General features: G+C 60.9%; 3 protein-coding genes across 4 annotated transcripts in view; 1 reads left to right on the top strand and 2 right to left on the bottom strand.

The window, feature by feature from the left end:
* BCAR1 (BCAR1 scaffold protein, Cas family member) overlaps nt 1-10,818 on the top strand; it is a 33,287-nt gene extending 22,469 nt beyond the window's left edge. For both annotated transcript variants that reach the window (XM_055551726.1, XM_055551725.1), the window contains exons 3-7: nt 3,564-3,725; nt 3,886-4,002; nt 5,280-6,377; nt 7,111-7,200; nt 9,888-10,818. In XM_055551726.1, the coding sequence (XP_055407701.1) occupies nt 3,564-3,725; nt 3,886-4,002; nt 5,280-6,377; nt 7,111-7,200; nt 9,888-10,400 (1,980 nt within the window). In that variant the 3' untranslated portion in view covers nt 10,401-10,818. The remainder of the gene's footprint in view (nt 1-3,563; nt 3,726-3,885; nt 4,003-5,279; nt 6,378-7,110; nt 7,201-9,887) is intronic.
* Nucleotides 10,819-11,745: 927 nt separating this feature from the next.
* LOC129632094 (chymotrypsinogen B-like) lies at nt 11,746-15,853 on the bottom strand. Its single transcript, XM_055553521.1, has 7 exons — nt 15,802-15,853; nt 14,675-14,778; nt 14,508-14,587; nt 14,035-14,113; nt 13,495-13,675; nt 12,365-12,498; nt 11,746-11,907 (listed from the first exon to the last, which is right to left on the bottom strand). Exons 1-7 carry the CDS (start codon nt 15,851-15,853, stop codon nt 11,746-11,748), a joined length of 792 nt encoding a protein of 263 aa, XP_055409496.1.
* A 545-nt stretch (nt 15,854-16,398) lies between these two features.
* On the bottom strand, nt 16,399-19,629 carry LOC129632034 (chymotrypsinogen A). The gene is made up of 7 exons (XM_055553460.1): nt 19,578-19,629; nt 18,707-18,810; nt 18,508-18,587; nt 17,893-17,971; nt 17,374-17,554; nt 17,163-17,296; nt 16,399-16,560 (listed from the first exon to the last, which is right to left on the bottom strand). Exons 1-7 carry the CDS (start codon nt 19,627-19,629, stop codon nt 16,399-16,401), a joined length of 792 nt encoding a protein of 263 aa, XP_055409435.1.
* Between the last annotated feature and the right edge of the window lie 1,901 nt (nt 19,630-21,530).

Genomic DNA, 21,530 nt, shown 5'->3' with positions numbered 1-21,530 from the left:
GGAGGTAGGAGCCCAGCACCCCAGCAGCACCCCAACCTGCCCACGCACCCCTCACCCCCGGGCTGTCTGCCGTGGAAGGAGCAGGACTGGAGTGCATGTCTCGCCCAGAGCCGCCCGTCTGAGGACACTCTCCTCACGGCACTGGGCCTCTGTGCTCTGCCTGCCTGGGGCCGAGATGCCAGCCGGGCAGTGGTCCAGCATGTGTGTTGCCCTGGCCCTGCCACGGGCAGAGCTTGGCAGTTGGGAAGCCTGGGTGGAGGCCCCTTGTCTCTGCTTGCTCCTTCCGCTGCCTGGCTGGACAGGCTGGGGGCTGGGCTGGGGCGGCCCAGACAGGGACTGCTGAATGGTGGCTCGGGGCGGGGGAGGCGGTAACTGGCTGGTGAGCCTGGGGACAGGCCAGAGTCCCCCGCGCACACCCACACAGCTCCATTCCACAGACTCCCCGGGCAGGCGCCCTCCCCGCCTGCCCTCTCCTTTCCAAGCCTCTGCAGGCAGGCCTGTCCTGGCACAGCTTTGAGGTCAGACACGGTGGAAGCCCCCAGCCCGGAGGCACAGCGGGCCCCACTGCGGGCTGTGGACTCAGGCCCACATTCAGCTGTGGGTCCTATTTCCCTCCCGTGCATGCGGCTTGCTCGTAGACTGCTCTCTGGGTTCCCCTGGCTGGCGAGCTCCCCCCACGTGCCCACTGGGGGGATTGCCCAGAGCCGGTGTCCCCAAGGGCCCCGACCTGGCTGGGGGCCCAGGAAGTAAGGCTCTGTGTCCAGGAATCTCACCCTCCCCTGAGAAGCCTCGCTGCTCCTGGCCTGGGCAGCCTCGATTGCATCTGCTTTTATTTCATAGTTGTGAAAGCCGTGCTTGCTTGTCACGGGCAGGTGCATAAAATGTATGAGAACGCCTAGAGAGGAGCTTCCCCAGTCAAGACGGGCTTGCTGGGGGATTTCAGCATATTTTGTCTAGTGAACTACTCGTCTTGCACAGATTGGTACAGACTTTCGCCTTTGAGGTTACAAATCTGGCATTAGATACCAGAAGCATTTTCTTGGGTCCCTAAGCGTGATTACAACTGCCCCCAGTTTTGCTTGTCACCCCCTCTTTGGGGGACAGGCTCCAAGGGGTTTCTGATGGCGAGTGTCTCTGTAACAAACTGCAAGACTGTAAACATCCTGCAGTGTGTATCTGTGCCCACATTTCAGGCTGTGCTTTCAGAAGCCTGGGAAACTGCGGCCCCTGGCTCTAGGGCTGGAGGTTGGCTGGACTGAGGGGGACCCTGCAGAGTGTCGGTGGGGCTTTCAGTCCAGGGAAACAGAAGGCGAGTGATGAGGCGGGCGCCCAGGAACAGCCATCTGCCTGCAGCCTGGAGCAGGGCGGTGCCCCTGTGGCTCGGGGCAGGCCAGGGCCACCTCGGGAGTCAGCACCCTTTGGGGCTGTGGCATGGCTAAGGAAGCCGAGGGCAGAAGCCGGGGGGCCCCGGAGGAGGAGGCCAGTCCTGGAGGAGCGTCTCTGGGTCAGAGCTGCAGACGAAGCTCAGCCTCGCTCCTCAGGAGGGGGGGACCCACGTCAGGCCTGGGCCTCCGTCCCTCAGCACCCCAGAGCAGAAAGCTGAGGCTCTTAGGTAGGGCTGGGGCCAGAGGTTCCAGACGGGCTGGCCTGGGTTGCGTGGGGTGACGCCCATTGCCCAGAACGGGGACAGGCTGCCTGGCAGTGGTCGCCTGGGACAGAAGGCAGCAGGGCGCTTGCTGGGTCCCGGGGTCTTGGGAGCCTTCAGCCTCACTTCTGTCTCCCGACGGTTCCCTGCGGCACCTGCCTGGTCTGTGGTTTGGGTGTGTGTCTGGCTGTGGCTGTTGGGTGTGTTTTCTCGGCCTCTGCGTGTCTGTCTCCTGCACCTTGAGATGTGTGCGTGAGGGAGCGTGTGGGCTGTGGGCTGGGCTCTGTGTCTCCTACGCCGGGGGCGCCAGGTCTGCTGAGGGGGCCTTGGGTGTGGAGCTGGCAGCCTGTGATGAGGGGCTCCTCTCTGGGGCGTGGGTCTCCCAGACGAGCTCCCCCACGCCCCACCCACCCACCCCCCGACCGTGGCCGCCTGCTCTGCCCTCTCACAGAGACATCTGTCAGCCAGCATGGCTGCTCACCGTCCCTGACTCAGCCGCAGGCCCTATCCGGCCCGCGCCCCCCCTGCGCGCGCCCCGCCCTCCCATCAGCGCGGGCGGAGGCGGTGCTGAACGGCGCGGAGAAGCCAGGGCGCATCCCTCGTCCCGGGGTCCCCTTGGGCCTCGCCTCAGGGCCCCGCCGACCAGCCAGCCGCCCGCCCCCCGCCCCCTGGCCTGATGCTGGCCAGGTCCAGTGTCTGAAAATAGCCCTGGAAGAGACTCAAGTCTGGGGCTGGAGGAGAGGGACGAGCTTGGGAAGGTCCGCCAGCTCCGCGCACAGACGCGCCGGGGGCGGGGACACCGCGGGCGAGCCCCGCCCTGCCGCGCCTCTGACCAGAAAGGGCCGCGCTGCCCCGGGGGCGCCCAGCGCGCAGGCTGCAGAGCGGGCGCGGGCCCCTGGGGGCGCAGAGCTCTGGGAACGCAAACCTGGGGCACAGGGCTCTGGGGCGTGAGCACCGGGGCAGGCCTGCCTCCACCCCGCGGTCCCCAGGGACGTGTGTGGGGAGCGCATGAGTCACCGCGTCCCGGACTTCCCGTTTGATTAGGGGACAGAAGGGCGTTTTGTCAAGAGGGCTGAGCTGGGAGCTGTGTGGAGGTGTGCCCCTGCCCTGTCAGCAGATCCGGGGCCCTCCAGTCCCGCAGGGCCAGTGCCCCGCAGGGCGAGGCTGCCTGCCCAGCCCTGCCCACCAGCTGGCCCAGGGAAGGGCACTGGGAGGGGAGACTTCCCCTCCGAGGCCCTGTCCTTTTGGGTGCAAGGAGGGTGGTCTCTGCAGCCCCGGGGTGTGTTGCTATGGGGAGCAGGGGTCCTGGTTCCAGTCTCTATCGTTCCTCACACCCACACACAACTTGCCAGAACAGCGTCTGTCCTGCTGTTTGCGATAGAATTGGCTCTGGGCGCTGGGAGTTCTCAGTGGCCCCCTTCCCAGGAATCCCCCAAGGGTGTGGGAGACGAGGAGGGCAGGAAGGCCCTGGGCCCTGATCCCTGGGATCGCCTGCAGGCCCCTTCCTCCTCCCACCTGGCACCACCACCCCCATCATCTGGAGCCGGAAAGTGGCTGCCGGGCCCTCCAGTGGGGACAGCCCCGCAGGCAGGCCGTGGGTGGATGGTGCAGCTGGGAGGCGCCGTCGTCAGGGGCACCCCGGGTAGGGGCGGCCTCTGGAACCTTGCGAGTCACTGGGCTGTGGACTCCGCTCCTGTGTCCTGCCACACCAGATGGCTCTCAGCCTAGAGTGGGATCCTTGTAGTCCTTGCGCGATGTTTCATTGACGGGAAGGCAAGGACTACGAGGGACGCGCACACCCTCGGCTCTGGGGGCCCCTCGTGTGTGTCCTGCTTCCGTCAGGCGGTGGCATTTCCCTGAGGAGGTCGTGGAGGCTGGTCTCCAGGGCTGGAGGTGACGGTCGGCCATCTGCCTGCAGGTGGTGGTGCCCACCCGCGTGGGGCAGGGCTACGTGTTTGAGGCCCCCCCACCGGAGCAGGACGAGTATGACATCCCGCGCCACCTGCTGGCCCCCGGGCCCCAGGACATCTACGATGTGCCCCCCGTGCGTGGGCTGCTGCCCGGCCAGTGCAGCCAGGAGGTGGGTGTCTGGGCTGCTGGTGGGGTCCTGTCCTCCCCCTGCCCAGGGCGCTGTGCTGTCCAGGCCCGGCCGGGGGGGTCCCTGGGGTGCAGCTTGGGGTCCCCCTCCCTGCCCTCAGGTGGCCCTGGCCCCTGTATTACTGTACCTCTCCTGCCCTCAGGTATACGACACGCCCCCCATGGCTGTCAAGGGTCCCAACGGCCGGGACCCCTCGCTGGACGTGTACGATGTGCCCCCCAGTGTGGAGAAGGGCCTGCCGCCGGCCAGCCACCACGCGGTGAGCGCAGAGGGGATGCTGCGGCTGCACAGGGTGCTGGGTGTGACTGTGTGCTCCCTGCAGCAGGGACCTGCAGAGCAGGGGTCTCCAGAGACCTGCCTCCAGGACCTCTGTGACGGGTGGAAACCAGGTGCCCCTCGGAGCCTTGGCTTCCTCATCAGGGAAAGGATCCCTCCCCTGCAGGGCGTTCTCCAGGAGGTTCTTGAGAGCGTCACATGGGATAGCAGGGGGACCACAGAATGGACCATCCGAACCAGGATTCTTCTCAGAGTGGGAGGAGGAGGATGAATAATTAGAAGGGGCCTCGGGTGTGAACCAGGACTGTCCTGGGCAAACCAGGGCGTCAGCACCCTGAGTACAGCATGCAGGTGGCTCAGCCACCTATTAATATCTGCCACAGAGTAAAGAACCTGCCTGCCAATACAGGAGACGTAAGAGGTGCAGGTTGGATACCTGGGTCGGGAAGATCCCCTGGAGGAGGGCATGGCAACCCACTCGAGTATTCTTGCCTGGAGAATCCCAGGGACAGAGGAGCCTGGAGGGCAGCAGTCCATGGGGTCACAAAGAGTCAGATACGACCGAGAGAATAAGAGTAGAGAAAGAGTAGAGAATACCCCCGTGGTGGTGGTGCTGATGGTGGGGGTGGTAATGGTGCAATAGCTGACCTCTCCCTGAGTGTTTGCAGTTATACAGAGAATTAAATCGTGTAGTCCTCACAATAAACCCGTGAGGGTGTTCTCTCATAGGCAAGCGGACAGGCACAGAGAGGTGCACCCAGCACCTGAGGTCACACAGCTAGTAAGCGGTGGGGCCGGGATTTTGAGCTCTGGTCTGGCCCCAGAGAAGGCAATGGCACCCCACTCCAGTACTCTTGCCTGGAAAATCCCACGGATGGAGGAGCCTGGTAGGCTGCAGTCCATGGGGTCGCTAAGAGTCGGATACGACTGAGCAACTTCACTTTCCCTTTTCACTTTCATGCATTGGAGAAGGAAATGGCAACCCACTCCAGTGTTCTTGCCTGGAGAATCCCAGGGACAGGGGAGCCTGGTGGGCTGCCATCTATGGGGTCGCACAGAGTCGGACACGACTGAAGTGACTTAGCAGCAGCAGCTGGCCACAGAGTTGGGCTCTGAAGTGTAACCTGCAGGAAGAAGCATCACGGCGTTTGAGCGCCGGGCTGTGTGTGCACAGATGCCTGGGTCCACCCTCAGGTCTGAGGGGGTGGTGGGGCAGGGGGGCAGGTGGACGGGCAGCCGTGACCGCTTCTCGGCCCCCAGGTGTACGATGTCCCTCCCTCGGTGAGCAAGGACGTGCCCGACGGCCCCCTGCTGCGTGAGGAGACCTACGACGTGCCCCCCGCCTTCACCAAGGCCAAGCCCTTCGACCCGACCCGCCACCCTCTGGTCCTGGCCGTGCCCCCTCCGGACTCCCCGCCGGCCGAGGACGTGTATGACGTGCCGCCCCCGGCCCCCGACCTCTACGACGTGCCCCCAGGCTTGCGGCGGCCCAGCCCCAGTGCCCTCTACGACGTGCCCCGGGAGCGGCTCCTGCCCCCCGAGGCGGCTGGCAGTGGCACAGCGGATGCGGGCGTGTACTCGGTGCCCCCTGCAGCCGAGCGGGAGGCCCCGGCCGATGCCAAGCGCCTGTCGGCCTCGAGCACCGGCAGCACCCGCAGCAGCCAGTCGGCCTCCTCCCTGGAGGCAGCGGTGCCGGGCCGTGAACCCCTTGAGCTGGAGGTGGCCGTGGAGGCCCTGGCCCGCCTGCAGCAGGGCGTGAGTGCCACCGTGGCCCACCTCTTGGACCTGGCAGGCAGTGTAGGTGGGTGCGGGGGCCGGCGCGGGCCCCCTGAGCCTCAGGAGCCTCCAGCAGTGGACCTGCGGGCCGCCGTGGCCGCCGTCCACGCAGCCGTCCACGAGCTGCTAGAGTTTGCCCGCAGCGCGGTGGGCAACGCCACACACACCTCCGACCGCACACTGCATGCCAAGCTGACCCGGCAGCTGCAGAAGATGGAGGACGTGTACCAGACGCTGGTGGCCCATGGCCAGGCCCTCGACAGCAGCCGCGGAGGCCTGGGGGCCACCCCCGAAGACCTAGACCGCCTGGTGGCCTGCTCGCGGGCAGTGCCCGAGGACGCCAAGCAGCTGGCCTCCTTCCTGCACGGCAACGCCTCACTGCTCTTCAGACGGACCAAGGCCTCTGTCCCAGGGCCGGAGGGGGGTGGCCCCCTGCACCCCAACCCCACTGACAAGGCCAGCAGCATCCAGTCCCGGCCCCTGCCCTCGCCCCCCAAGTTCACCTCCCAGGACTCTCCTGATGGGCAGTACGAGAACAGCGAGGGGGGCTGGATGGAGGACTATGACTACGTGCACCTGCAGGTGGGTGCGCCTGGGCCTGGGGAGGGCCCCTGATCCCCCACAGAAGGCTCTCATGACCAAAGGTAGACGTGGGTCCCGGCAAGGTCTTGGTGAGTCCCTGTGCCCTCCTCACTTTCCAGGCCAGCTGGGCCCCTGGAGTCCCACCCTCCCCCTGTCTTAGGCCCTTGGACCCATGTGGCCGCACCATCAGGGGTCCTGCAGTGCCCCCCAGGGATGGCTGCCGATCACCTGCAAGGGCAGGGCTTGTCTGGCGCCTGCGCCTTGTCCTGTTTGGGGAGGTGAATCCTGAAGTACAAGCAAAAGCATCTTAGCAGGAGAGGGGAAACAGCGAGGTGAAGGTGACGGAAGGTGGGCCCAGCTGGGCCTTTGACTGGAGGCCCGGCTGCTGGCCGAGTGGGCGTCCCAGGGACAGCGGTCAGGGGTGGGCGGGCAGACCCTGTACCCCAGGGGGCGGCCTGGACATGGTTCCCGCCGTGGGGGCGGGGCAGGGCGGCGGGGCCTGACCGCGTGGTGGGCGCCCGCCTGGTCCTCACCATGAGCCGGTGTGGCCGCGTGGCGTGTGCCGGCCTGAGGGCTGGGACTGAAGGAGGCCCGGGGCCCTGCTGCCTCGCCCCGAGCCCCTAGCCCCGTCCTCACTCCGCACGTGGCCGCAGCGCTCCCGGTGGCCGCTGGCCTCACTGCACCCCTTGGCCTGGGCGCTGTGGCTCAGCTCCATCCTGTGTCTCCCCTCCAGGGGAAGGAAGAGTTCGAGAAGACCCAGAAGGAGCTGCTGGAAAAGGGCAACATCATGCGGCAGGGGAAGGGCCAGCTGGAGCTGCAGCAGGTGAGGGCGCCCGGGCTCGCAGCCTCCTGGCACCGTTGTCTTTTGAGAGTCTGTTTTGCGAGCTGAGCCTCCGGGGCTCCCCAGACCCTCCCCGCCCCGCTCTCCCGCATAACTGTCCCATGTGTCAGCGGGATTTGTGTCGATTATTGTCAGTCATCGTGGCAGGTATCTTAGCACACGCAGAGAAGTGCCAAAGCAAAAAGAAGCCACTCACCCTCGGGGGCGGTCGCCAGGCTCAGGGGCTGGTTTCCGTTCCTGCTCCGGCCTTGGAAGGGGCCTCCATCCGTGGCTGAGACGTGAGTGAGAACAGTTACATCTGCTTTCATCTCAGGACGTTTCCGTGGCATTAAATATTGACCATAAATTGTTTTTAAAGTCAGCCTACATCAGTTACAGTTGAATGTTTACTTTGTACCCAGTTTTTCTTATTGTGAAAAACACTGCTGTGTTTATCTGAGGACGTAGAATTTTCCTCATATTTTGGCTTGTTTCCATAGAATAGGAAAGGGATTTTTTTTTAAGGGGGTTTTATTCTGATTATGAAGATTTTAAAAATTAAAATACAGTCTGGTAGAAAATCAACACAGAAAATATCACCCAGAAAGTTTCCCTCATTTCCCATTCCTTGAGCATGGGGAAGGGTGGTCTAGGAGAGAGCCCACCAGATTCACCCTGAGACCGGGGACTTGGGGTGTGGTGTTCAAAGCCACGTTTTCCCAGCTGCAGAGTAGGGGACATAGTTATACCCATCTTGGGGTCAGTGTGAGAATTAAATGAGTAAACAATGTATAATGCTTAGAAGGTGCTGGGCACACAGAACATGTGCAGTCAAGGTATAGATGTTAATGACTGGTTGTGAATGGAATCTCCACTGACTTAGGATATGGACGTATGCTTTGTCTTCTCTGCCTTCTGCTGTCCTCTGACAGCATTTATTTAACCAGACTCGTGTTGGTGGGCATTTAGTTTGTTCCCAGAGGTACTTTTGTAAACAAATCTGTGCTGCCTACAAATCTCTTCACATACCTGGTCAGTCACTTAGATAAATTACTAGAAGCTGAAATAAAAGGAGCGTGTTTGAGAAACTAAAGAACTTGAGTTTCTAAGAGAGGGGCATAGGAACATAAAATGTGTTGACCGGAGCGTTGGTTGTTCCACATCCACATCAGTGGAGACTCTGGAGACCCCACCACCACCAAATACCTACCTTGGAGGGTAGGCTGAATAAAGTGTGGCCATTCGGACAGTAGAATATGATGTAGCTGTTAAGAATCTGTCAAGGATTGAAAAGGACTCACTGGAGATAAAGCCGCAAAAAATGAGCATATTCTCACGCTGGACAAGAGAACCAAGTGAGTTTCACGGAGTAGACGGCTAAGAGGGAAAGTCAGGGTTTCGAGTGCCAGGAAGGGTCAGTGTCACACTGGTTTCCTAATTAAATAAAGCCTGAAACCTGAGTCTGTGCAGGGCTGGTCACAGCCACCCAGTCAGAACCAGCGTGGGGTGAGGACTTGTCAGTCCCCACCGCTAACACCCAGGCCAGAACTGCTGCTGGTGGGGATTTTTATCACATGGCTTATGTGTACTCACTAACAGGAAGTAAATGACCCATTATTGTTGGGTGTTAAAGGTAGGTTATAATATGTGTATATATTTAATATATATTGTAGGCTATATGTGTATATTTAATATATGTGTATATAGTACACTGTATGTTTCCAGTTTTTATCTTTTCCTGGGGTTGTGGGTGGGGAGGGAGGGCCGTTTGTAGGATCTTAGTTTCCCGACCAGAGATCAAACCTGCACCCACTGCAATGGAAGCAGTCTTAACCATGGGGCCACCAGGGAGGTCCTCCAGTTTTCTAATTCAAGAGGGAAAGGGATTATTTGTGTTTAAAGGAAAACGCCTTTGTAGAATATTCACTAGTTATGGGTGGGAATTTTTTCTGAAATAGGCCAATACTATGACCTTTTGGTTTTTCCTTATCATTTTCATTGTGAGAGATTTAATACACGTATAAAATTGAAGAAAATAACCCCCCAGGTAAACTCATTGGAGAAAAGGAGCCCCGGGCCTCCCCAGCCCCAGTCATTCTCAGGGCAGCGGCTTATCTGCCACATGGTTGTGAAGGCCTTACATTGTTTCATCTGCAGATACTTCAGTGTGTAGTTCTAAAAGGATAATTCACCAGAGATTTAACAGATTTCACGGTGCATGTTACTCTAGGTGAGAACTCTCTTCTTTTCTGTTTCATGTATTTGAATCTTTTCACACTGCATACATTAAGGAGACTTTTTTTTTTTTTAACTTTTCATTTTGAAATACTTAGAGATTGATGGGAAGTTGTAAAGAAAGTGTCGAGTGTGTTCCCTTCTCCCAGTCCCCCAGGGATGGCATCTGAGGTGACTGGACAGCAGCATCCAAACCAGGAGACTGCCACCCCTCACCCTGCCCCGCTCAGCCGGCCCCCTCTCTAGCATTTCTGTCTTTTCAAAGATGTGACACACACGGCCTGCCACCTCTTGAGATGAGTGGGAAGACCGTCTGGAGAATGTCTGAGGGCAGGCTGGGCGGGTGGGGCCGGGGAGGCCAGTGTGGGCCTCTGACCAGGGGCCCTCGCTCTCCCGCTGGGCTCTGTCCCTTCGCTCCATGGCCTGCTTTTCACTCTGCTGTCCCTCTCTGCCAGCTGAAGCAGTTCGAGCGGCTGGAGCAAGAGGTGTCGCGGCCCATAGAGCATGACCTGGCCAGCTGGACGCCGGCTCAGGCTGCGATGCCGGGGCGGCCAGGTGGCCTGGGGCCTTCAGACCGGCAGCTGCTGCTCTTCTACCTGGAGCAGTGCGAGGCCAACCTGACCACGCTGACCAACGCCGTGGACGCCTTCTTCACCGCCGTGGCCACCAACCAGCCACCCAAGATCTTTGTGGCACACAGCAAGTTTGTCATCCTCAGTGCTCACAAGCTGGTGTTCATCGGGGACACGCTGTCGCGGCAGGCCCAGGCGGCCGACGTGCGCAGCCAGGTGACCCACTACAGCAACCTGCTGTGCGAGCTGCTGCGCGGCATCGTGGCCACCACCAAGGCTGCTGCCCTGCAGTACCCGTCGCCCGCCGCCGCCCAGGACATGGTGGACCGGGTCAAGGAGCTGGGCCACAGCACCCAGCAGTTCCGCCGCGTCCTGGGCCAGCTGGCCGCCGCCTGAGTGCTGCCTACGGAGGGGCAAGGGCAGGAGGGCAGGGTGGCATGGTCCGGAGAGCCGCCGCGCTGCGTGGGGCCAGGCGCCCAGACTGCGCAGGGCAGCGTGTGTATTTATGACGGGCCAGGAGGTGGGGTGGGCCTCCCGGCGGAGCCCCAGCAGAGCCGAGGCCATGAGGGCTAGTGGTCTCTCCTGAGCGCACTGTGGGCCCAGGGGGGCCTGGCTGGGGTCCACAGGCCTCACCACCCACACGGCCTCAGGGGACCCCTTGGGCTGACCAATGAGGGGGCCACGTCCCCCCGACAGGGCAAGTGTGGCTGGTTCTCTGCACCAGGAGAAAACCCTAAGAAACTATTTTTCATTATTGATTTTCCAATCATTTGACTAATAGTCTACATTTAAATAAAATTTAAAATGAAAAGCACCCTCCTGAGGTATGAGAGGCAAGAAGGCCAGGTGGGAAGGCGGGTGTGCCACAGGTGGGCTGCCGGGTTGAGGGGTTTCCAGGGGTTTCAGGCTGAAGCTGTGAGAAGGGCGAAGAGAAAGTAGGTCTCTTCAAAAGAAAACGAAGGCCTGAGGGAGCAGGGCTGGGCCTGGAGAGGAGGCGGGGATGCCGGGCTGCTGGAAGGAGGCTGAAGAGCAGCGTCCGGCGGAGCCCTGCGGCCAGAAAGGCTCAGTGCGCGTGTGGCCAAGGGCACAGCCAGCGCCGAGGTCTGATGGAAATCCACCCTGGTCCCCGGCAGTAGCCGAGGGGAAGGTGGGTACAGGGGCGGGAGCCGCTCCAGGAGCCAGTGAGCCTTGCTGGGGCCCCCACATCTAAAGGCAGAGGGCACCCCTGGGGGACACGGGACTCCATGCAGAGAAACCCTCTTTCGCAGCCCTTGTCCAGAACTTAGCCCTTGGGAGCTCTTAATTTCAGCTTGTGGAACTTCTCCAGAAGTGTTCCATCTGAATTACACTGAGACTTGACTTCCAAGTTGGGAGGTAGGGGACCGGTGCGTGCTAAGTCACTTCAGTCATGTCTGACTCTTTGTGGACTGTAGCCCACCAGGCTCCTCTGTCCATGGGATTCTCCAGGCAAGAACACGGGAGTGGGTTGCTGTGCCCTCCTCCCGGGAGGGGACCAGCTGTCACCATGGTGCATGGGAATCTGGGCCTCACTCCTCATCTCCATGAAGAAGGGCATAGGGCTGGGGGATATGCCAGCCCTCTCAGCTCTGAACTCCAGAGGGTCCTCAGGAAAGGCGGCCACCCTCCCACCCTTCATCCAGCCCGGTGAACACGCAGAGGTGAAGATGCAAGCAGTTTTATTTGGGTTTTACACAGATGGGAGCTGGGGTGGGGCAGAGGCTCAGTTGGCCTCCAGAACTTCAAGAATCCAGGGAATGAACTTGGTGACCCGGGCATACACACCAGGTAAGAATGGGCTACACCGGCTGCTGCCCCAGGACACGATGCCTGCCAGGGTCCAGGCTCCGTCCTTCTGGCAGACCAGGGGGCCGCCTGAGTCGCCCTGTAGGAGGAGACAGGACTGTGTCCAAGCCAGAAAGAAGGTGCCAGGGCCCCGCTGTGCCTAGACCTGGCCGAGTCCAGGGGGGTGCAGACCAAGGGCAAGTGGGGGCCCAGAGATTGTACACAGACACTCGGACCTGCTCAGATGGCAGCCCCTGCTCTGCCCCCTACTCCTGGGCGGCCTGGGGCGGGGGCTGATCCTCTCAGCCTCCCCATCACCTGTAAAATGGATGGAAATGTCCATCTTGTGCGGTTGCTATGAAATTAAATCCCTCTGGAAGCACCATACCACACCTGGTTAGAACCAGCTCTCACCAGGGGCCTCTGATAGTGCTGGTCCACGCCTTCACTGGGGCACTGGGCAGGGCATGAGGGTAAGGAGGTCGTGGCAGAGACGACAGCCCTCCTGGCCTGACCAGGGGGGAACCTGTGAGGGCGGGCAGGGTAGCAAGCAGTACCATGCAGGAGGAGATGCCGCTGGCCCCCGCACAGATCATCACGTCGGTGATCTTGCTGCCCCAGAACTCTCTGCAGTCGGCATTAGACAGGATGGGCAGGGTGGCCTGCTGCAGCTTGTCAGGGGTATCGAAGGCTAGAAGGACAGAGGGCGTGGGGTCAGGGCCCAGGGAGAGGAGAACAGCGCCCACCAGAACCCTGCCTTCCTGCGGCGTGGTCCTCCATCACAACGGTCGTGGGTGATGAGTACCACCTTCCAAGAGTCTGGGAGGTGGTTCCTCTCCAGTTCCACACCAGGCAGTGCATCTGCAGTCCCAGCACAGTTGGTCAAGCAAGTCCTGCCTGCCGGGCCCCTGCGCCACAGGCCCACCAGGCCCTGCGTGTGGGCGGAGGGGTGTCCCTCCTCCCCAGTCCTCTGCCTGGGGATGCTGGGGGGACCCATGAGGGAGCACCTCCCTGTTCTGCCCTTTCTTGGCTGCTCACGTCCTGTTAAAGGACCAGCTGGTAGGCTGTGACCTCGGTGGAGGAACTCAGGAGGAGGAACTCAGAACTCGAGGAAGAGCCTGAGGAGGCTGGAGTCGGGGAGGGAGGGGAGACCTGGGCGCTCAGGCCTGAAAGAGGCCTGGACCGTGGGCTCCCAGCACAAACTTCAGGGGTGCTGGGCACACACCCTTCTCACTCTACCTCCATGCAGATTGGGGGGGGGGGGGCGACATTTAGGTGCTGGAACTTAGGTGTTTCTTCGGAAACTGTTCAGGTATATATTGTTAAAGTTCGTTTTTATTTTTGCTTGATAGGTTTTTAATTAAGAGGGTTAACTTCCCTGGTGGGTCAGACGGTAAAGCCTACAATGCGGGAGACCTGGGTTCAATCCCTGGGTCGGGAATATCATCGCGAGAAGGAAATGGTTACCCACTCCAGTACTCTTGCCTGGAAAATCCCATGGACAGAGGAGCCTGGTGGGCTACAGTCGATGGGGTCGCAAAGAGTCGGAGACGACTGAGCGACTTCACTTTAGCTTTCTTTAAGTAAAGAAATGGAAGGTTGATTGTTGCAATTTACGATTGTGCTCAGGACTTAGCTGGAAGCACAGAAGGAGTCTGGGTCCTGAGCGGTTCCCGCGGACACTCACCGTTGTACCGGGTCTTGCCCCAGCCGGTGACGGCGCACAGGGAGCCCGTGGGGAAGCTGGTGTCGGCGCTGGGCAGGCAGACGGGGGCCACGGCTGCGGAGAGGCGGGCGGGTGCCGCCAGCTTCAGCAGGGCCACGTCGTTGCGCACGGCGCGCAGGTCCCACTGTGGGTGTTCGAAGACCTGCGCGGGACAGCGGGGGCTGGGCAGGCCACGGGGGCGGGGGCAAGGGGGGCGCAGGTGTGCAATTGGGGGGTGGGGGTGCAAAGGGTATTGAGGGAACACAGATGGGGCCTAACAGACCAAATGGGGGGAGTGGCATGTGACATAGTTTGCATTTTCCTACAATGAGCAAAACAGCCTTGAGTGTTTGTAAAGGAGCTGTGTTTGGGAAGGAGAAGAACAGAAAGTCGGTCTAGAGAGGTGCGGGCAGGGTGAAGCGGAGCCGCTGGTCAGGGTCTTCAGTCCACAACCCCCCCAGGCCCCCGCCCCCCTCCCCGCCCCAGCACTCCCCCGGCACACCACCCACCCACAGTGAGTACCTCGGCGACCCTCAGCACCTGGCCAGCCTCCTCCTCAGAGCCCTGGTCGGACACCCCGGCCACCACGAGGTGACCCTTCCTAGAAAGGAAGCCACAGTCGGAGCACAGGCTCACAGCTGCCCCTGCAGAGGCCTGGGCACTGTGCCAGGCGGGCGAGCCCACCCGGGCTGCCCAGTCATGCGGGGACCCCGGGGCACCCCTGTTCTCCCTGGGCCTCAGTTTCTCTGTCTGTACTGTGAAGGCAGAGGCCCAGACCCACTGTCCTGGACCAACCTGGGGTCTGGAGGCCGGGGTGCTGGCGGGGGTTGGGGGTTGGGGGAGCTTTTCCTGGAGACTGTTCTGCCTGCAGGTGGGGAACAAGAGCAGCTGCCCCCAGCCCCTTGCTCCCCGAGCAGCCCCGTGCCCACTCCCCGAGCCTGCTTGGGGCTGGGAGGTAAAGGTGGTCCCTTTGAGCAGGTGAAATAGGGCCTCACCTGACCCCACAGTGGGCGGCGGTGACCACCCAGTCCTCACTGATGAGGGAGCCCCCGCAGAAGTGGAAGCCGGAGCTGGTCTGGGGACGGGGGGTGGAGAGAGTCAGCCTTGCCTCTCCCACCTCAGCCCCCTCTGTCTAACCTGCCCCTCCTCAGCCCCCCCTCACCTGCAGGGACACCTGCCAGGGCCAGGAGCCGGGCACGGCGTCCTCCCCATTGACAATCCTGGAGAGGCCGCTCAGCACAGGGTCGATGGCGGGGACCCCGCAACCTGAGGGACAGAGACAGGGCGGCTGGTCTGTAGATGGTGCCTCAAGGGGGATCAGGGTGCGAACGCAGCTCTTCCAGGCCTCTGTGGCACCCTGGCACCCAGAGCTTTGTCTGCTGCAAGACATTTAGCCCCCTCCTGGCTAGCTGACAACTGCCCTTAGGCGCTCTTGTGGACGGTCCCTGAAGCAGAGGGTCTCTGCAGTTGGGGCCCAGGCTCCCCAGCCTGCTGTGTGCTCTGAGGGGAGTGTCCATCCCCTCTGAGCCCAGGAGCCTTTCCCAGAGGCTGGGATGTCCTGTGTAAGTCCTGGGTGCTCTCATGGCCTCTGAGTCTTCAGGGGAAGCAGCTTTGGGTGAGGGTATTTGTGAGGGTATTTCCTTGTAGTTCGGCCACCTGATGCAAAGAACTGACTCATTGGAAAAGACCCTGATGCTGGGAAAGATTGAAGGCGGGAGGAGAAGGAGGCAGCAGAGGATGAGATGGTTGGATGGCATCACCGACTCAATGGACATGAGTTTGAGCAAATTCTGGGAGAAGGTGAAGGACAGGGAAGCCTAGTGTGCTGCAGTCCATGGGGTAGCAAAGAGTCAAACACGACTTAGCAACTGAACAAGTACCATAGGTGGGGTGGCACCAACCCAGGAGTGTGTCCAAACCCAGAGGGTGGGGGGACTGGGCAAGATGGATGGACCTGGGGAACATTCCTGAGGCAGAATTCACATGGCTTGGTGGCATGTTTGGGGGGTAGAGGAGCCCCCACCCCAAAGCTTCTGAGCAAATGGAGGAGACCAGATCAGAAGTCCAGGGGACTTCCAGGTGGCGGGGGGGCCCAGGCCCAGTGGAGAAGTGGGGAGCCAGGCGTAGGTGCCCAAGGAGGGTCAGAGGGGCACCCAGAGGGATGGGCGGCAGGGGTGGTTCAAGGTACGAGGACTTGGACCCTCCCGTCCCCTGTTTCTGGGGCTGAGGGCCAGGGCGGGGGCGAGGCTTGACCTGGGGCTGCCAGGCCTGCCTGAGCCTTGCACTTACCGAAGCTGCTGCCAAAGAGGAAGAAGCCAAGGACAACCCAGAGAAGGGCCATGGTGTGTGGCTCAGCAGGGGAGATGGGGTCTGCCCGAGGGACCCCCAATATATTGCCCCAGCCCACCAATCGCAACCTGCCTCGCCATCCCCTCCTTATCAGAAGACCTTGGGCTGAGAAGCACCTGACTGCAGCACGGGCTTGGGAAAGAGACAGCCCTTGGGGGCCACTCCTGGGAAGGTTTCCTGGAGTCACAAGTGTGTGGGGCCAGCACCGGACTCCACCCCCAGGTGCCCCCTCCCCAGGGCAGGCCTTGAGCACAAGGAGCCAAGGGTCGATGGTGAGGACCCCGTAGTGGGAGGCGGGAGGCCAAGGTCCCCCCTCATCTGTGTGCGTCCCTTCTGGCCACTCATGGGAGGCGGACTAACAAGGGGCCCTCCTGGACACCCCCTGCCACCTGGTTCAGTGAAGGTCCAAGATCAGGAGAAGAATGAACTCCCAGAAACCCCAGCACAGGACACAGACACCGTCAACATGTCTTCCACCGGTTTATTGAGGCTACGTAGGAGCAAGGTTGGCAGGGAGGCCAGTGTGAGGCTGGGGGCTCAGTTGGCGGCCAGGATCTGCTGCACCCAGTTGACGAGAGCAGTGACGCGGGCGTACACGCCAGGGGTGGACGTGGAGCACGTGCTGCTGCCCCAGGACACGATGCCCACCAGGGTCCAGGCTCCGTTCTTCTTGCAGACCAGGGGGCCGCCAGAGTCGCCCTGCAGGACAGGGAGGGGGAGGCTTGGAGCTGGCAGCCCAGAGACTCGTGAACGTTGTTCCCAGCACCCAGTCCCAGGCCGGACAGCCAGTGGAAGCTCAGCACATGCATATTAGAAGGATTGTGAAAGAAACTTCAGCAGCTCCTGTCGTTTGTGCCCCTGGAAGTCTGGGTCACCCCCTGGGGTCCTATAACAGAGGCTCAATGGAGCAGGTTTGATTGACAGGAGGAAAGTACAGGCGGTGCTGGCCACGGGGCCACAGGGAGAGAGGAAGGTCTGCCAGGCCCCTTCGGGAGCCTTTAGGGCCGCCATGCTCTGCTGCCCAGGCTGTGCACTGCACAAGGTCAGGAGGTGCCACTGCTCAGATGCAGATATCAAGGGCATCTTGTAACATGGCAGCTCTGAGAGCAGAGGCCCCTGCTCTAGTACCCCTCTGCTGAGGTCACCGGGGGTTCTCCAGGAGCTCTGTTTTCCCAACTACTCTGGCAGGAATGCTCCAGAAGAGAATGGCAGGCCCTGAAAGAAGGCTGCCTACGGCTTCCATTTCCTCCATCTTTGCCCAAGCCCTTGGCCTGAACCCCACCGAGGCTGGGAGGCCCTACCATGCAGGAGGAGACACCGCTGGCGCCCGCACAGATCATGGCGTCTTTGATCTTAGTGCCCCAGTATTTTTTGCAGTTGGTGTTGGACAGGAGGGGCAGGGACGCCTGCTGCAGCCGGTCAGGGGTGTTGGCATCTGGAAGGGCAGGGTGGGTGGTCAGCGACCATACTCCCCACCTCCCAGCCAGCCCACCGTGGTCACCCCTCACTCACTGGTGTATCGGGTCAGGCCCCAGCCTGTGGTGACGCAAATCGTCCCGGCAGCGAAGTTGTCGCTGGCACTGGGCAGGCACACGGCGGACACAGTCTGGGAGAAGCTTGCAGCCGTGGACAGTTTCAGCAGGGTGATGTCATTGTTGATGGTTAACGAGTTGTAGTTGGAGTTCTTGAAAACCTGTGTGTCGGGGCGGGGCGGGGGGAGACAAATAGCCGCTGTTGGGGTCTGGGGAGAAGGCGTCGGGAGACCCCTCGTGGCATCAGTGCCTCTCCCTGGACGACAGCCTGCTCCACTCGGCAGCTCCTCCTGTGACCCCAGGAACCCCAGCCCAGGCTCAAGGTGCAGACCTTCCCTTCCTGAAGCCTCGCACACCTGGCCTTCTGCTTTGCTCCATCATGATGGGGTATCAGGGTAACCAGGGGAGCTGGAGTGTCTGGGACTTAGTGTGGGCGGCCACTCCCGAGGGACGACCCTACCTGGGGTCACACCTGGACGACCCGGGGGGGCCACCATACCTTGGCAATCTTCAGCTTCTGGATGTTCTCAGAGCTTGAGCCTTGGTCAAACTCCCCAGCCACGACCACATCGGAGGTTCTGCAGAGAGCCAGAGAAAAGAGAGGTTCCCGCTGGAGGCGGGTAGGTGGGGCGCGGAGTGCGCATGTGCATTGGGGCACACGTGTGTGGGCGTCTGCGTGTCTTTGTGCGTGTGCTCTCAGGGGTGTGGTGTGGGTCGGAGCTTGAAGCTCGGAATCTCCACTGTGCAGTCTCGCTTGCCGCATGTTTTCTCCACGACCCCAGGGGACCGGCAGGACCTGGATTTGCTGCACATCTCAAAATTAGAACCTGGGAGGCGGGCGCCTGGACATGGAAGCCGCAGCTCAGGCTGCCGAGCATGCGGAGCAGCCTCGGGGCAGGCAGGTGAGAACCTCGGGGTTGGGGCTCGAAGCCTACTGGTGGTCCAGCTTGGCTAGGGGCAGCCTGTCCTCTGCTCCAGGGGAGACCCTCGCCTGGGAGAGAAGGAGACCCCAGGGAAACGAAACAAAAAGAAATTGGGAAATGGCATTAAAGGGCAAGATCTCAGTGCTGGAAAAACCACCCCAAAGGGTTTCCTGGGGACCCTGGGCCCTCACGTGACACCGCAGTGGGCGGCGGTGACCACCCATTTCTCGTTGATGAGGGAGCCCCCGCAGAAGTGGAAGCCGGTCCTGTCCTGGAGGAAGATGGGGAGGGTCAGCGCTTGCTGGACACCAGCAGCACTGACCTGGGCAGCGCCCCCCTGCCCAGCAGACCCCCCAGTGCCTCTCCCTTCATGCACAGAACCCCGCTCACCTGCAGGGACACCTGCCAGGGCCAGGAGCCAGGGACAGCTTCTTCCCCATTGACGATCCTGGAGAGGCTGCTCAGCACAGGTTGGATGGCGGGGACCCCGCAGCCTGAGGAGGGAGGATGGGGTAAGGAGTGGAGGCCAAGGTCTCACCCAGGACCCATGGCTCCAGGAATACCCCAGGGACAGCACAGACCGATGTGAGTCTCAGGCCCAGCAGACCGAGTGCAACGTGGCGGCGGCGCCAGAGCATGGGCTAGGAGGCTGGGCTCTGTGGGTTTGAACCCAGGCCTATCACACCGCCCAGCTTACTCACTCCGAGTCTCAGTTTTCCCATCAGCAAAATGGGGATCTTACAGTTGGCAACCTCACAGAGTTGGTATATAATAAAGCTGAAAGATGTTTTGACTACCAAGGCAAAGCAGGAACTTACTCTGTTCCTGACACACAAGTTTAAAAGTTTAAAAGGGCTGGTTCAGGGCCTGAAAGAGCTGATGAGGGCCAAGCCACACCCACCCACTTGCTCATCATCTGAGCCTGCTTGGGAGCCACGAACTCTTCACAGAACTTTCTGGCCCTCTGGAACTGCTACCCCTCCTTGAACAGGGTCCACCCTCCTTACACATAGGAAGGTCCACCTCCACCCTGGGGACTTCACACTGGATGGTGTGGTCCAATCTTCCCAGCATTCTAGAGATGTGAGGCTCGGAGAGGGAGAAAGACCCGCTCAGGCTCACACCAACCATGCATGGCTAAACTGGGAGCAGGGACCCTGCTGCCCTTTGCTGATCTGGGGGTTGGTGGAGCCAGCACCCCTTCCAACAGTGGGTGGAAGGGGAGACAGCCTTTCTGGCCTCTCCCTGCCCAGGTACTTACCAAAGGCTGTGCCCAGGAGGGCGCAGCAGGAGAGAAGCCAGAGGAAGTTCATGGTGCTGCCTTCAGAGAGGTGTGGGGTGCCTGCTGCAGGGCTCCCTATTATATCCCTGTGCACCAGGCTGTTATCTGAAGACCTTGATGTGATAATCCCTTTCCTGGGCATGTGCCCCACTGGGTAGGATGTGCCAGAGCAGGGCTGGCATCAGGGCCTGGGATGGCAGCAGCTGCAGCCATGGCCGAGTATGGGCCAGTGAGAACAGTAAAGGTGGGGCCGAACAAGGTGGCCCTTGACCAGCTAAGGGGAAAGGACAGTCAGGTTTCCTCCTCCAGGCCCTGCTTCTGGAGGGGCCCTTTGAGCAGCAGCCAGGTCTGGGCAGGATTTGAGCCCCAGTTCAGTCTCTCATAGTCTGGAGGACCCTGGACAAGTAACTGAGTTGGTCTGCAGTTGTTCAGTACCCCATGGGCAGTGTGGTCAAGTAGGAGGAGGGGCAGGGTCTGCAACATGGTGAGGGCACGGGTGACGAGTGGGCTAAGGATGCTCCCCTGGTCTCAGGATGGCCAAGAAGCTCACTGAAGGCTCAATTCAGTGTCAGCCGAGTCACGTGAGCTGTGTGCTGCCTGGTTCAGAGCCCCCACCAGGTATCTTGCCCTTAGAATTGAGCACATGGCATCCAAAGACAGGTCTGGACTCAGGGCCAGCCAGGGGGCCCCTGCTGTTGTCCCTGCAAGAGCTGGTGGAGGCTGCACCAGGTGGAAATGCAGGAGGCAAGGAGGCCTATTCCCAGCAATTGGGAAACTGGGGAGTGAGAAATTTGAAGGTGAGACCATCAGGCACAGGGCAAGCACCCCATAAAACGGTATCTCATGACTATTTTTCATTTCCATTGCACTGACGACTGTAGTGTGGTGGTTCACAAGTTTTGGCACAAAACAGCTGTGGGGGCCTTGGGCAAGTTACTTAGCCTCTCTGATCCCTTTTGTAAGTATTAATATGTAAAATGGGGCTGCTTAGAGTACAGGTCCTACTTCATGAAAGGCCTGGCCCATCTTCAGCAGTGCTGGGACCAGACCTAACCTAATGCGCGTTGGTCAGCCCTGGTATTTTTCCTTCTTGACTTGCCAGTGGGGCTCTTCATGCTTTCTAAAGGACTGCCAGTGACAGGAAGGGATGGCCACAATGCATTAGGTGGGAAAGCAGGGCATGAAACAGAATGCAGAGTGTGGGCCCCGTGCATATGAAACTCACCACCTGTTCAAGTTCATCCATCTTATCAACCAGAGCTTACCAGGCTGCCGCTGGAACAGAACAAACAAAAGAAAGAAACACAAAGTCCTGCCTTACGAGCCTTCGTGGGAAAGGCGTGGAGAGTTTATGGAACAGTTTGAACACACACACACACAGTAAAATATACATTACCAACAGCCAAGGAGTTATCATAATCATTGTTGTTGTTGTTATTACTAATACCAAGGCAGGAGGGCCCCACTCCGAGGGAGACATTAAGCTGTGATCTACCGTCTGCTAGCTCTCTGGGTGGGGCCGGTGTCGAGGCATAGGGAGCAGGAGGGCACAGGCCTGGTGGAGCGAGCCTGGATGGCAGCAAGCGCCGGGAGGGCACGAGGCAGGGGGGGAGAAAGGCCAGGGGCCGCTGGAGGGGGCCCTGGTGAAGCACAGATGCGAGGAGGCAGCCGCCGAGCCTGAGTGGGCTGGGGCGCGGCCGGTGGGAGAGCACGACCGGGGCCGACCCGTGGCGGTGGCCTTGGGAACCGACAACCGGCCGGTGCCCTGTGGGCGCCGCGCCACCTGCACGAGGGCGGGGCGATCTGGGAAGTCGCGCAGCTGCAGGGAGGGGCGGGGCGGGCCGGGCGGACCCCTCTGGGGGGCGTGGCTAAGGCTGGCCGGGGCGGGGTTAATGCTGGACACCCCCCTTGGGGCGTGGCTAAGGCTGGCCG

Source organism: Bubalus kerabau, chromosome 17, assembly GCF_029407905.1.
Source record: "Bubalus kerabau isolate K-KA32 ecotype Philippines breed swamp buffalo chromosome 17, PCC_UOA_SB_1v2, whole genome shotgun sequence".
Taxonomy (NCBI): Eukaryota; Metazoa; Chordata; class Mammalia; order Artiodactyla; family Bovidae; genus Bubalus; species Bubalus kerabau.
The sequence above is the reverse complement of the archived record's forward strand: the minus strand, read 5'-3'. Positions and strand labels throughout refer to the sequence as shown.